Here is a 15,624-nt window from a genome sequence, read left to right on the forward strand (position 1 = left end):
ACCAATAGGTATGATTTTCATGCATAATACAGCTGATGTCAAAAGTATTCACAATTTTGTAATATTACAACAGCTACAGTTTGTCATGCATGCATATCTGTAGGAATAGACACTCTAGTTTTTTTCAGTATTGAAAATGGTTTTCATAAACAAAACAGAAACATCTTTTTCACAGTTCATATTTGTTGTAGATATTTTTTCCTTTCCACTTTATGTTAATTATATTTCACTAAGGGCATATAACTGAATCTACTTTTTAGTCCTTTCCTCAAGTCCATCTTTCAGTCCTTTACATATAACAACCACCATCTTTTACAAGTTCTGGTATGCCACTGCTCCTATTGCTCAGAGTCCGTAGCTGTTATCATCTGGAGTCCAGTATCTTATAGAATTGTGTATAAAAGAGAAACAAATAAAAGGTATTTTAGTAGCTACATACATATATCTGTGGTCATCTTAATAAATTAATCATGTATTTCTTTGTTTAAAACAACATTTATTATTCAGTCACATCGATATGTACTAAATACTTTATAGTTCAATAAGATGAGAAGTGAGAAAAGTTAAAGAAAGATGTTCATTAATGCCTCAGAACCAAAACACCACTCAGTGACCAACTTCATTCTTAGCAGATGTCTACATCACCACACCTATTATTAATCAAGCAAACCCCATTAATTATTCACCTCTTTTAAATGATATCACAACTCCAGGATAGAGGTTAAACTTTGGGCCTCAATCCACCAGTAGATAAAAAGTTCTTGGTTGATGCATAACTTTATTCCCAGGTATGTTTAGTCATGTTAGTGTGTTGCTGAATTGTCTAATTCCATAAGTAATTTGTTAAAAAATGGTCTTTGAGGTAATTTTACATTAAGCTATGTATCTATACATTAAGAAGTTGGAATGACTGTCTTTTCCTTATCATTATGTTTATCTGTGCATTATCATTGTTTGGAATCAGTAATGTACTTGAAAATCAGCTTATAGTGTGAAACTTAGGTTGTGCAGTAATAATAATAAAATTTGTGAAACAAGGCAGAAACAGTGTTTGTTTAATTAATTTAAATTATTTCACTTTCACTTGTACATAAGAAGTTAGCCATAACATCACGCACTTTCTCACAGGGCACTTAAATTTGATTTTTGTGAATCTAGCACATATTACAGCTGTACTATGTTTATACTTACTACATACTTATGATTTTTTTTCACTTTCATCTTCTGATAAATTTCACATTCGTCTATCTTTTTAGCTTGCCTCAAATTTCATTATCTACATCTGAAAGAGAGTTGTTATTAAAATATGCCATATGTATATTTTGTCTGTTCTCTCGGAAATGTCAGGCAGAATGGACTCCACTGTTTTTGATACAGTAGCTGTAGATATCAGTATTTCGAGGAACGTACAAGTGTCAGCTGTGCTTTAGCCTTGGAATAATTCAATGACAAAAGTTGAAAATTTGTGGCAGACTGGGAATCAGACTTGTGTTTCCCACTTTATGCATGTGGTCACCTTACCTGTTTTGACTATCCGAGCATGCTTTCCATCTGACCCAAATTCTTGACTTATTGCACACTACTAAGTAATATCTCTGTTAATTTCTTATTAAAATGTTTTAGACATATTATTTCTTACAGTCCAGTCTTAGTAAATTTCATTCCTGTAAATCACTGGATAGCAAAACAGCAGTTCAGAATTCTTTAGAAAATATGTTAATTAATTCAAGTTTCATGTGATGTTATTTACATATTTTATTACATTTTTTCTTACTTTTTTGGTTGATTTAGTTGCTCCTACTTACTGTTTGCTTGAAATCCAAAATGTTTATTTTATGGTTTCCTGAAATGCCTTGAAATTGCAGGCCAGAGTTGGAAGAGACACGCCAAAATCTGATTGTTGAAAGCACTTCTCATCGAGAATCACTAAAGCAAGTTGAAGATGATATTTTAATTGCTCTGTCACAGAGCAGTGGTAACATATTGGAAGATGAAAGAGCTATAAAAATATTGGACTCATCCAAGGTATAAATCTAATAAGTATTGGTTTATTTTAGTCTCTTCAAGGCTTGTTGCAGCTGAAATATTATTACCTGTGATCTCCTGAATGCTCTCATTATCTCTTCATCGAAAGTCTGTTGCATTACCATGAAATTGTACTACAAAAAATTCTCAAATAATCTACTCAACAAAGTATTCAGTTAATCTGACTTGTTTCCAGTTTTATTACAAGGTGTACAACTTTGCTTCTGCAGTTTTCTCCCCAACATTTGAGGCTTTAATGAATTACAGTGCTTACACATGTATCATTCAAAGTATTTTCCATCACTGGCCACTACTTTTTCCCATCTTTTGGGCAGTGTACGAATCCCACGTCAAAAAAATTGTTCATCTTTTGAAGCAATCCACAAATCGATCCAATCTGTGACTTCTTCATGAGGTCAGAAGTGTTGGTCAGCCAGACCATGCGCCATTGATCTAAACAGGTGATAGTCAGAGGGAGAAATGTCTGGAGAATACGGTGGGTGGGGCATGACTTCCCACTTTAACATTTCCAAGTATGTTTTGACCTCTTTTGCAATGTGGGGTTGAGCGTTGTCGTGCTGTAAAATCATTTTATCATGCCCCTCACTGTATTGTGGCCACTTGTCTTTTAATGCTCTGCTCAAACACAATAATTGCATACAATAAAAAGCACCTGTGATTGTTTCACTTGGTTTTAACAACCTCATAGTACATGACACTGAACTGGTCCCACCAAATGCAGAGCGTGATCTTGGAGCCATGACTACACGGTTTGTGCATCAACGTGGAAGCATGATCTTCTGTGTTTAGGGTTATCATAATTTTCCGTCCCTGGTCACAATGAAATGCAGAAATCCATTTCGTTTTTGCCTCTGAAGGAAGTGTTCACAAACACAAAAACACTGTTCAATGTCTCTTGGTTTCAGCTCACACGAGACACAAGTTCCTTCTTTCTGAATCATGCCCATAGCCTTGACATGTTCTGAAATGGCTTGCTGTGTCATTTCCACTGATTGTGCCAATTCTTCTTGAGTTTGACAGGAGTCTTAACTCAGCAATATCTCCAATTCTGCATCTTCGAAAACATTCTTTTTTCAACCTCTGTGCCGGTCTATGACATTAAAATCACCATTCTTGAAGCATTGAAACCACTCACGACTCGTTCTTTTACTAATAGCATCCTTACCATATGTACTTGAGAGCATTTGATGAGACTCAGCTGATGTTTTCTTCATATTGAAACAAAACAGTAACACAACCTGCAAATGACGAGAATTAGGCTCGTAAACTGACATTTTCAATTGAAGAACAACTTTACGATGCAGAAACAAATTGACTAATGTTTGAATGAGGCTATGTTGACTGAGGTCCAAGCTAACTGTCTGATGTCTGTGATCTGTTTCTTTTGACCGCTACTTACCGTTGTCGCCACCTATTGGCAAAAGACGAAACAAAGTTGTACACTTTGTATAACTTTCAGCAATATGATGGGATCGCAAATCTCACATAGAAATATAGTCACAGCCAGACACTTTCAACATCCTATGAATCTGTATGACAACGGGAAAATGTTTACAGTTCACCTTCACATATGAATTCCAAAAGCCAAAAATCAGAAGGTTAGTTTTTGATTCTACAGTCCTTCAACACAATAAACTTTCTGATCACTGATAGAAACAATAGTGGAAGTCACTCATAGACTGATTTTTACAGAAGAACTTCACAAAGATAAACAACTACATGTTGATTAATCAATGAGTGATGTAGAGATGTTAATTGCTGGAAGCAGATTGACTTTTTTTGCAGTGGGTCTGGTACATAAAATCTGGCATGATGATATATAATCTTGACAATTACATTACTGTCTATAAAACAGGAGGGTGAAAATTTAATAGAGTAGATGACCCTTAAGATCAAGTGGCGACTGAACTTAACTACAAGATGGCTGTTTAGAAAAGTATAAAAGTTCACAGAACTATTTTAGTAGTACACTGTATGCCTCTGTGGTACATTACTGACTTGCATATATGATTGTCATGTCTGAAATTTTGCTAATACATGTAGGTTCTTAATTAGTGACAAATTGAACAATGAAGGGCTGTATCTGGTTCAAAATATGAGGATGATAAAAATATAAAGTCAAATCATGGAATCTAAAAAGCATAATGGTTCAAAAACCAATAGCAATTTTGGGTGTGGCTAATCTTGAATTACTAATATTATTTCAGTTAATTAGTATTGGAAAACTGAAACAGGTTACTGAAAAGAACGAAATCAAATATTTCTAATGAATTTCTAATCAGCTCAAAATTGCTGATTAACTTGCTCAGATTTTATCATTACAAACTGATGTAACAAATTCAGTAAACAATTTCACTTAATTAATAAGGCTTTAATCAAAAGGAAATATACCATAATAATCAGCCAGTTGTAAACAATACAGTATGTCATGAGATTATTTAAAATACTATATACTTGAGAACTGGTAAATTTTGTGTGCTCATGTTATATACAATAGTTGTACAAATACAGTCTATTATGATGACATAATCCTGGCTTTTAAAACTGTTAGTTACTTCTTTGGGGAGAAGTGTGGGTTAGGTTGGAAGTATTAAAAATTAAGAACAAGTCACCCAGAACCCATGATGAGAGGAATCCTCCTGTAGTGTTGATAGGGGTAGGGAAGACAAAGGGGGAGGCATCAGAGAGTGTAGGAGGTCAGAGATCGTACATTAGTGAACTAACTTGTGTCCTCTGCAAGACATTTTACGTTGGCATGATCAATAATAAATGGGCTTAGTACATAATTGACCATAGAAGAACCATCTAATATGGGACAGCCAACACCCAGTTGTTGAACATGCTGTACAACATGAGTCAGGGACCTGAAGGCCTGCTACACCACAGGGCTATTTTGGATCCTCCCATACAATTTTTTCCTTGAACTCTTGAGATGGGAACTTTCCCTTCAATGCATTCCCAAATTCTGGTACCCTTATGGACTTACTTACCATTAACATGTCCCATATCCCCTCCTTCGAAAATACTTTTATTAAATCACATTTACTTTCTTTATTGCTTATGTCCTACATTCCCTCTTTAGATTACAATATTTACTACATCTCATTTATTTTCTTTAATGCTTTTAGTTTTTCATCTCCTGCCTCCCATCTTTCTCTCTTCTTTCTGCTATGCTAGTTCCTAATTGTACTATTCATTTTGCTTTCCCTTAATCTATCTTGACTTCTCACTGTGTCCTTATCATCATTGTATGGCAACTCGCACATTTCTTACCAATGTTTTGTCTCTGATGTCAGTGGGGTTCCTCTAATCCTGGTGTCTGACTGATGTGCCCTTGCTTTTTAGTTTTCTTTAATCTATTCTTCATTCCTGGTTGATGAAGGAGCTAATAGTTCCAAAACTAGGACTGTATTATCAATTTTATTTTTATATGTGTCTATTAGTAGTACTAAACATTTTTGCCTCTTGAAGATAGAACTGAACAATAATTCTGTCTCACATTTTATTAGTTTTCTCAATCTAATTTTCTTTTGACACTCGATTATATCTGTCAGTTTACTAGCACATTGGGGATCTGCATTTGATTCCCATTATTACCAGGGATTTTGGTTTAAATGGTTCAAATGGCTCTAAGAACTATGGGACTTAACATATGAGGTCATCCATCCCCTAGACTTAGAACTACTTAAACCTAACTAACCTAAGGACATCACACACCCATGCTCGAGGCAGGATTTGAACCTGCCACTGCAGCAGCAGTGCAGTTCCGGACTGAAGCACCTAGAACAGCTCAGCCACAGTGGCTGGCCAGGGATTTTGCCTTGGTGGGAGAACAGGGACAGTGCACTCAGCCTCATGATGCTAAGTGAGGAGCTGCTTGACCAAGTAGTAGCAGCTCCAGATCATGAAAACTGCCAACAATTGGGAGACTGGTCTGGTGGCCTCACACCCCTCCATGTCACGTGGATGGAGTGTATATCTGAGAGTTGATACAACTGAGCCTGTGATGTTTGGGGCAGAATATAGTCAGTTGTTCAGGAAAGTGACCAAGATTCACTAGAGAAACTGAAGTTTTATATTGCAGTCAGTCAGCACTGAAAAAATTGAAATTTTATATTGCGCAGTCAGGTGCATGTCTTTATATGAAGTTGAGTGGCCTACCAATATAAGTTTTCATCCAATACAGGGTGTACATAAAGTCCGGGAACACTTTCATTGTACATATATCATACATATGTCCTTTTGAAGAGAAACCCTGAAAGCTTTTTTTCATGTATGCTGCCACAGTGTAGTTGTAATTTGCCGATAGTCAGAGATAGTTGCAAACCTAGTTCAGGTTTGGAGTGAGCTTTTTGTGTGTTGGAGTTCTACAAAAATAAATGTGCTACAGCTGTTCAGCAGAACAAAGTATGGTAAGAAGCCAACAACAAGGAAGGCCATTTACCACTGGCACAACAAATTGGTTATAATGGGTTGCTTGTGCCCGGCAAACAGAAGCAGATGTCCCAGTGTGAGTGAAGTGAATGTGGAGCGCATACAAGAGACATTCATAAGGAGTCCAAAGAAATCAGTGTGTCGTGTATCCTGTGAACTCGAAATGGCTCCAATGACAGTGTGGAAAACTCTGCAACAGAAGTAGTCTATGAAACCATTCCAACTGGAACTAGTGCAGATGCTCAATGACAACTACAAAGACAAGCATTTTGAGTTTTGTTTGCAGTTCCAACAATTGAATGAAGATGGGGATGGCATTGTTGATCATTTAATTTTTAGCAACGAAGCCACTTTTCACACCAAGGGGAAAGTGAACAGGCATAATTGTCAAATCTGGGGTACAAAACATCCACATGAATGCAATAAATTTGAGTGTGATTCCCCAAAGGTAAATATTTTTTGTGCCTTCTAACATTGAAAACTGTATGGGCCATTCTTCTTCATTGAGAGCACTGTCATTGGAAATTCCTACTTGGGCATGTTGGAGCTATGGCTGATGCCTCAAATGCAATTGGAATCTCTGTTCATCTTTCAGCAGGATGGGGCTCCACCTCATTTTCATCGTGAAGTTTGTGGGCACCTGAAGACAGAGCTGCTGCATTTATGGATCGGCCATGCTACAGAAGAGGACAGCTGTTTCATGAAATGGCCTGCCCAATCACCAGATCTCACTCTGTGTTACTTTTTTTCTGTGGGGACACATTAAAGATCTGGTGTATATATTGCCTCTACAATGTGATGTAGCAGAACTCCAGGAGAGAATACAGGAAGTGACTGCCACAGTCGACAATGCCATGCTGGGACAAGTATGGCAAGAAATCAGTTACCATATTGACATCTGCTGGCACACTCATGGTTTGCAGATTGAATGCTTGTAAAAAACATTTTCAGAGTTTGTCTTCAAAGTGCAATATGTATGACATCTATACAATGTTTAGTTCTTATGCAATAAATAATTGAAAGTGTTCCCAGACTTTATGTACACCTTGTATAGGCAATTGTAGTGTGCAACAGTTTTCCTGATACACGTGTGTAAATCATTTGTCTTTATTTATTTTCTGTTGAGCTACAGTTTTATCTTAACAGTTGTAACTTTGTTTTTCTTCTGCATTTCCAGTAAATTAAGGGCTTTGGTTTCATATTCACACACAAATTTTATGTTTCTTATAATTAATTATGATGTATGACATATTTTGTACATAGTGTCCATGATTAAAGTTTCAGTTTCAGAACACTGTAGAAAGAGAGCCACTGCTCAGAATGATGACAAGTTTGAAGAGCATATTATTGATTCAGGGGGAAATGTCATAGAAAAAAAAAAAAGAAAAAAAAATTTACGGAAATTTGACCACTGTAGACATCAGAATATGCACACCAACAGATGTATGGCACTGGCTGTTCCTCAGTTTGTATCCGAGATGCCTAAAATGATTGTCTCCATGAAGGATCACGCACTGCGGGTAAAGCTCTTTTACGAGAACGGTGACTGTGCACCAGTAACCCTGCAGAAGTTCTGGACACTCAAGGATATGAAAAAAGGCATTGGTCCAAGGTCTGCTAAGGATATAGAGAAAAGCTTACAAAATTCAAAAAGACAGTTTCTTTTGAAGTGTAATGTGACATAGAGAGCAAAGTAGCTGATCCTACGTCTGTTGAAGATGTGACCACAGCATTTCAGGAGGGATTGAGCAGTGATATGCAAACATGCAGTACCTGGGGATTTGCCCAAATATTGGACATGTCTATGAGCTTAGTCAATAAAACCCTATGAGACATCCTGGATTGCTATCCATACAGAATCATCCATGTTCAGGAGTTGCTTCCTGCTGAAATGCCAGCAAGATAAATGTTGACTCTGGAATTTCTTATTCACATGGAGGTGGACAATGAATGGTCTTGGAATGTTCTGTCGATAGACAAAGCCCATCTCTATCTCCAAGACCATGCCAATGTGCAGAACTGCTGCAGAATATGGACAAGGGAAAATCCACATGCACATCAACCATTATCATTTCAGTCTACAAAGGTGAATGTCTGTGGTGCAGGTTGATGGCATTGTTTATTGTGAGGCAATACTTTTTTTTGGGGGGGAGGGGGAAGGTGAGTTCTGTTTATCTTGTTACCTCCACCATCACTGGTAATTGCTATGAGTGTTTTTTGCACACCAACGTCATTCCAACACTTCAAAGAGTGCATGTGTTATTCCAACACTTCATAGCATGGATGTCTTGATAGGGTGATGGAACTGTATGAATGGAGTAACGTTCATCTCAAACCATAGCTGTCATATTATGATTAATCTGTCATTTGTAGCCTACATCATTTATGTCTCTTGACATGTTGGCATAGAAACATCTTTGTTAAAACATGCATATATTGTTCATCAACTACAGTAATCACAATGATACTCAGAGTGGTTAACACTCTAAGTGTGTAACCTGTCTATGGCCTGCAAGTAGATGCTGCTGTCTGCTGTCAGTCTGACAGTTTGTGGTGTCATGCAGCCAGAAGTAAAAACAGCAACGATTCTGCCATGAATCTAAGTGCAACAGGGGGAGTTGCCAGATAATGCAGACTAGTGACTGCCCAGCAGCCCATGACATAGTATTCTGAGGTGCACAGAATCATGTCCTTAACCTAGGGTGAATAAGATTGCCCACTGCAGCACTAGGGACTGCCAACACAAGCAGAGCCAGGTAGCAAGGAGTTTGTCTGCTCAGGGGATGGTAGCAAAATGACTGAATGGTCTGAGCCTGAGCTGTGGACCACCAATATAAAAGCTGGCAGCACCTGAAGTATGGTGGTAATTGCCTGGAATCATAGCAGCAGTTCTTGTTGAATTAGCAGGCAGACCCTCTCATAACAGTATCTGGTCAATTCTGGTCTGACTCAATTCTGTAGCTGTGGCAGGTATCTCAGATTTACTCAACTATGCACAGCAAAGTATTTTGCTATGCAATGTGTCTCCCTCCTTCAGGAGATCTAGTCCTCTGGATCCATCTCCTGGTAGTTCTATAATGCCTCAATACATATTCTACAAGGTGACAATTATATAAAGTGCATTCAGTTTCCATTCTTACACTACTAGAGTTTAAACATCAATGTTCATTGGCTTTTCTTATCTTTGAAAGATATTTTCTATAAGCACTCTACTGGACTTTTTTTTGTTTCTCTACAATTATATGGTTGCACTGTACCATCACTTACAGACTTATACAATAATGTCATTGACTTCTTCTCTCTCAACCAATTTCTCAGCAGTCACATAAAGGCAAATCATCCTGCTCAATTTCTTCTTGTGTTTAGCATTTTTCATTGTTTATCAGGTCTGTTCTTTTCTAATTCTTACTTAACTAATTATTGCTTGCTACAGATAAGCCAATCCATTTCTCTAGTTTCCACACACAAACGTCACTCTGCTGAACTGTCATATAATAAACTAGTAAAATAAAATTACCAAGGCTCTTCCTTCTTATGAAATTCCTTTAACAAATCATTTCACTGCAAATGGTTCCACTCATCTGCTTCTTGTGCTTGACATTTCCCGTTGTCTATCAGATGGTTTCTTTACTCACTGCTTTGGCACATCATCCAGAACTTTGTCTCTGAGACAAAAGTTACCCTTATGTTTCCTCAGTAAATACATCTTTGAGACTATGCTCTTACAAATTCTGTGTCTGGTAATAACACTGAAAATACACAGGTCAGTAGTTTCATTTCTTCCATTCTTTTTGACACTAATTAAAAACTAACTATGTCTTGCAGTGTCATGTCATCTTGTAAGTTTTTTTTTTTTTTTTTTTTTTTAAACGGCTTCATTTTGGTGTGTGAACTGAATCTTAATTACACTCCTGGAAATTGAAATAAGAACACCGTGAATTCATTGTCCCAGGAAGGGGAAACTTTATTGACACATTCCTGGGGTCAGATACATCACATGATCACACTGACAGAACCACAGACACATAGACACAGGCAACAGAGCATGCACAATGTCGGCACTAGTACAGTGTATATCCACCTTTCGCAGCAATGCAGGCTGCTATTCTCCCATGGAGACGATCGTAGAGATGCTGGATGTAGTCTTGTGGAACGGCTTGCCATGCCATTTCCACCTGGCGCCTCAGTTGGACCAGCGTTCGTGCTGGACGTGCAGACCGCGTGAGACGACGCTTCATCCAGTCCCAAACATGCTCAATGGGGGACAGATCCGGAGATCTTGCTGGCCAGGGTAGTTGACTTACACCTTCTAGAGCACGTTGGGTGGCACGGGATACATGCGGACGTGCATTGTCCTGTTGGAACAGCAAGTTCCCTTGCCGGTCTAGGAATGGTAGAACGATGGGTTCGATGACAGTTTGGATGTACCGTGCACTATTCAGTGTCCCCTCGACGATCACCAGTGGTGTACGGCCAGTGTAGGAGATCGCTCCCCACACCATGATGCCGGGTGTTGGCCCTGTGTGCCTCGGTCGTATGCAGTCCTGATTGTGGCGCTCACCTGCACGGTGTCAAACACGCATACGACCATCATTGGCACCAAGGCAGAAGCGACTCTCATCGCTGAAGGCAACACGTCTCCATTCGTCCCTCCATTCACGCCTGTCGCGACACCACTGGAGGCGGGCTGCACGATGTTGGGGCGTGAGCAGAATACGGCCTAACGGTGTGCGGGACCGTAGCCCAGCTTCATGGAGACGGTTGCGAATGGTCCTCGCCGATACCCCAGGAGCAACAGTGTCCCTAATTTGCTGGGAAGTGGCGGTGCGGTCCCCTACGGCACTTCGTAGGATCCTACGGTCTTGGCGTGCATCCGTGCGTCGCTGCGGTCCGGTCCCAGGTCGACGGGCACGTGCACCTTCCGCCGACCACTGGCGACAACATCGATGTACTGTGGAGACCTCACGCCCCACGTGTTGAGCAATTCGGCGGTACGTCCACCCGGCCTCCCGCATGCCCACTATACGCCCTCGCTCAAAGTCCGTCAACTGCACATACGGTTCACGTCCACGCTGTCGCGGCATGCTACCAGTGTTAAAGACTGCGATGGAGCTCCGTATGCCACGGCAAACTGGCTGACACTGACGGCGGCAGTGCACAAAAGCTGCGCAGCTAGCGCCATTCGACGGCCAACACCGCGGTTCCTGGTGTGTCCGCTGTGCTGTGCGTGTGATCATTGCTTGTACAGCCCTCTTGCAGTGTCCGGAGCAAGTATGGTGGGTCTGACACACCGGTGTCAATGTGTTCTTTTTTCCATTTCCAGGAGTGTATGTTATATGCAGTTTAGTTGGCTCTACTTTCAAGCTAATGGATCTTTGCAACAATGTAGCATTTGTAATGGTCTTCTTCAGCTGCAACAATTTCTCCACAAGTTCAACTGTGCACTGCTGGCGAACCATTACCTGACATTTTTTCTTACCCTCAGTACCCATAACACTGCAGGTATCACTGACTTTATTCTAATCCTCAAGCACACATTCCTGCAATGACTCAGACTTTTCTGCTGAATCTGTAGCCTTACAAGCAGTTTTCCTCTTTCTATCCTTCCTCCCTCCTTACTTCTAAGGAAGCAGCACGATAACAGGTGGCAAAGAATCTGCATCATTCAGAAACAAATTATCCTGTACTACTTAATTATTCAGAAAATACACAATATAAATAACATCATTAATAACTTCCTGTGTATCCTCTGTAGTATCACTGTCTGTAGTGGCGCTCTTCATGACACAAAAATCATTGGCACATGCACATCCCTGCACATCTGGACCAGGCTCCACAGCCCCTTGATAAGAACCATTATAGAAACAGGCATCCCTGGCACAGAGAAGCAACTGTTAGAGCTGAAAATAAATAAGTCACTAAGTCCAGACAGAATGTGAATACAAAGAGATATGAAATGGAAAGGACTGTAATAAGGAAGGCAAGTTGCGGACTTCAGTTTCTTGGGAGTAGTTTAGGAAAGTGTGATTCATCTGTAAAGAAGACCACATACAGCATACAAGTGCAGCCCATTCTTGAATATTGCTCAAGTGTTTGGGATCCCCAACAGGTAAGAAGGAAGGAAGACACTGAAGTAATTCAGAGACATGCAGCTAGATTTGTTGCCAGTAGACTCAATCAGCATTTGAGTATTCCCTGAAGAGATGATGATGCTCTTTTCACAAGGCACTATTGCAGAGATTCAGAGAATCAGCATTTGAGCCCTAATGTGGATCCATTCTACTGGTACCAAGGCACATTTCACATAAGAACCATGAAGATATGATGAGAGAAATTAGGTCTCATGTGGAGGCTTTTAGTCAGTCATTATTCCCTTGCTCAGTTTGTGAATGGAACATGAAAAGAAATGACTAGTAGTGGTACATGTTACCCACCCCTGCTATGCATTGTATGATGGCTTGCAGAGTATATATGAAGGTGCAGATGTAGATATCACTCAATGGCATAAACATTATTGCACATAAATCAATATCATGCATGTTGCTACTCCCACACTCATTTACTTCAGCACAGCACACAATCACTTCCTCTGACACTTCAGCTAGATTCCATATTTTCACAAGATATCAGACCTGATAATTGTTCATTGGTGTTCTTAACTTCCACAATGTTAAACTTTTCATATCAATTAAAGTCACCCTACTAACTTCCTTCAACTTGCTTTCAGCTTCTGTATGAACACTTACTCTCTCATGCTTCCTCAAAATCTTAGCACTCTTTACTGCTGAAGGTAGATACTTAGTGATTTCAGCCCATCAAGAACTAGATTCCACTCACATTTTCTCTGCTTCTTCAGTTTCCTTTCCTTCGCAACTTTTACTCCCTTTGCTATATCCACTTGGTCTGCTTCCACAGCTTTTATTTTCTTAGATATATTTCCACTATCTGCTTGCAACTGAGCCACTTTGACTGCAAAAAGTTTCAACATTTTATTCAGTGTAGCTCCCTGTGGTATTTAAAATGACGTGTTTGACCCTCTGATAACTTCGCAAAAACCCAACAAATGACAACAGAACATAATAAAATGGTGATGAGCACACTTAAATGGCTATGGCTCTGAGCACTATGGGACTTAACTTCTGAGGTCATCAGTCCCCTAAAACTTAGAACTACTTAAACCTAACTAACCTAAGGACATCACACATATCCATGCCCGAGGCAGGATTCGAACCTGTGACTGTAGCAGTAGCGCGATTCCAGACTGTAGCGCCTAGAACTGTTCGGCCACCCTGGCCGGCCACACTTAAATATACTATTAATATAACACTTTTTATTGTAAATAAGGCAATGGCAAACCACCTCCACTAGGACCTTGCCTAGTACAGCAGTTCTGGTCTCATGCATCATCCTCTACACTCCTCGGAGTATGGGACCTCATCATCATTGTAAATTAAACTTCTGTTTGCATGGATATTTATGACTACAACTTAAAGTGGTTAAACACAATGAGCCACACTCGTTCCTCGAAACCAAATATGTTGCCCATTCAAATCGAACAAAGTAATGCACATATTCTACAATTTCCAGAACACTGTCTGCACATACTTTCCCCATAGTGGAAAGAAACACCAGACCGAAACCCATTGGCTCACCATGACCCTTGCAATCAAACAAAAACACAAAAACATTGCACTCCCAGTAATGGTAAAGCCGCCTTCCCCAGGGATGGTGGCCGGCAAATTTCTTTTGCCATCAAAATGTAGACAGAGGCTGCAGTGGTAGACCCCCATGTTGGGTAATGCAAGTGGCTTGGGAGAAGTTAGGATGCCAATGGTCCACTACCCTAGATGTGGTAGCAATGGCATGATGAGTGGATATCTGGTAATTGTTCAACATGTTGTCATACAAACATCTATGTTAAAGCATCTGCTTATGCTTAATCAACTACAACCATCATGATGATACTCAGAGGGTTGGCATCCCAAGTGTGTAAGTTGTGTATAGTCTGCAAGTAGAGGCTGCTGTCAGCTGTCAGCTTGACAGCTTGCAGTGCCATGCAGATGGAGGTAACAATGGCACCAATTCTGCCATGACAATGACTGCAGCAGTGAGAGGTGGCATGTAATGCGGACTAGTGACTGGCCAGCAGTGCATGATGTAGCATGTGCAGTATCATGTGATGAACCTAGGGTGAACGAGATGGCTCACAGCAGCAGTAGTGACTGCCCACACAAGCAGAGCCAGGCAGCAAGGAGTCTGCCTGCTTAGGGGATGGCCACTGAATGGATGAACAGTCAGGGCTTGAGCTGTGAACCATCAGGGTAAGAGCTGGTAGCAGCTGAATTATTCTCCCAGATGACCCACCAGACGGAGGGTGGTAAGTTGACAGCATTGTACTTGGTTTCAGTAGAAGGGCTGCAGCTAGCAGTGACAGAGTCCAGAGATAACGACTGATAGATCTGTGTAGACTTGTAGGCTCATAGTCTCTCATAGGTCCCCACTCAGTACTGGTAGCTGACAGACTGTGCTACCTTTGACTAAAAAAAGATGATAATTTATATGGACTTGGCCTGTCCTTGTTTTGTTACATCAGTTTCTATCATGTAAGCCACAACAAAACCATGGCTTGGATGTGAAGTAATGAGGTAACAAATGTTGCAGTGGATCTGCCTTCCTGCTGCAGCATTGGTATTCCAGCTCCAGTCCCTTGGCTGCCCAATGATATGGTAACTACCTGACATCACAGCAGCAGTTCTAATTGTACTAGCAGGCAGATGACCATGATGTAACAACACCCGGTAGGCTCTAGTCTGTCTCACTTCCATAGCTTCTTTTGTTAGTTGTGGCAGGTGTCTCATATATACTCAGCTGTACCCAGAAAATTATTCTGTGTATTGTGTGCATTTCAACTGAAAGATATAAATTCCATATAACTATAATGTTTATATGAAGCAGATCTTGACTTTGCTAGTTTGTACAGTCTGTGTAAAGTCACATAAATGTTTTGTTTGAAGTATTAGTGATAAAAACAGAGGTAGAAAAGAGAGATTAGAGAGTAGTGGATTCATTCTAAGCAGATGCTATTTTTTTTTCCACAGATGTAGCATCTGGTGGCTGCTTTTGCCTATTAATGTATAATTTTAT

At 40.0% G+C, this 15,624-nt stretch overlaps 1 protein-coding gene across 1 annotated transcript in view; it reads left to right on the plus strand.

Annotated features, from left to right (window-relative positions):
- The window catches only part of LOC124722185 (dynein axonemal heavy chain 7-like), a 913,348-nt gene that overhangs the window by 691,075 nt on the left and 206,649 nt on the right, over positions 1–15,624 (plus strand). Inside the window, exon 27 of the mRNA XM_047247384.1 lies at positions 1,866–2,025. Coding sequence (XP_047103340.1) covers positions 1,866–2,025 — 160 coding nt within the window. The remainder of the gene's footprint in view (positions 1–1,865; positions 2,026–15,624) is intronic.

The sequence above is a fragment of the Schistocerca piceifrons genome, chromosome X, assembly GCF_021461385.2.
Source record: "Schistocerca piceifrons isolate TAMUIC-IGC-003096 chromosome X, iqSchPice1.1, whole genome shotgun sequence".
Taxonomy (NCBI): domain Eukaryota; kingdom Metazoa; phylum Arthropoda; class Insecta; order Orthoptera; family Acrididae; genus Schistocerca; species Schistocerca piceifrons.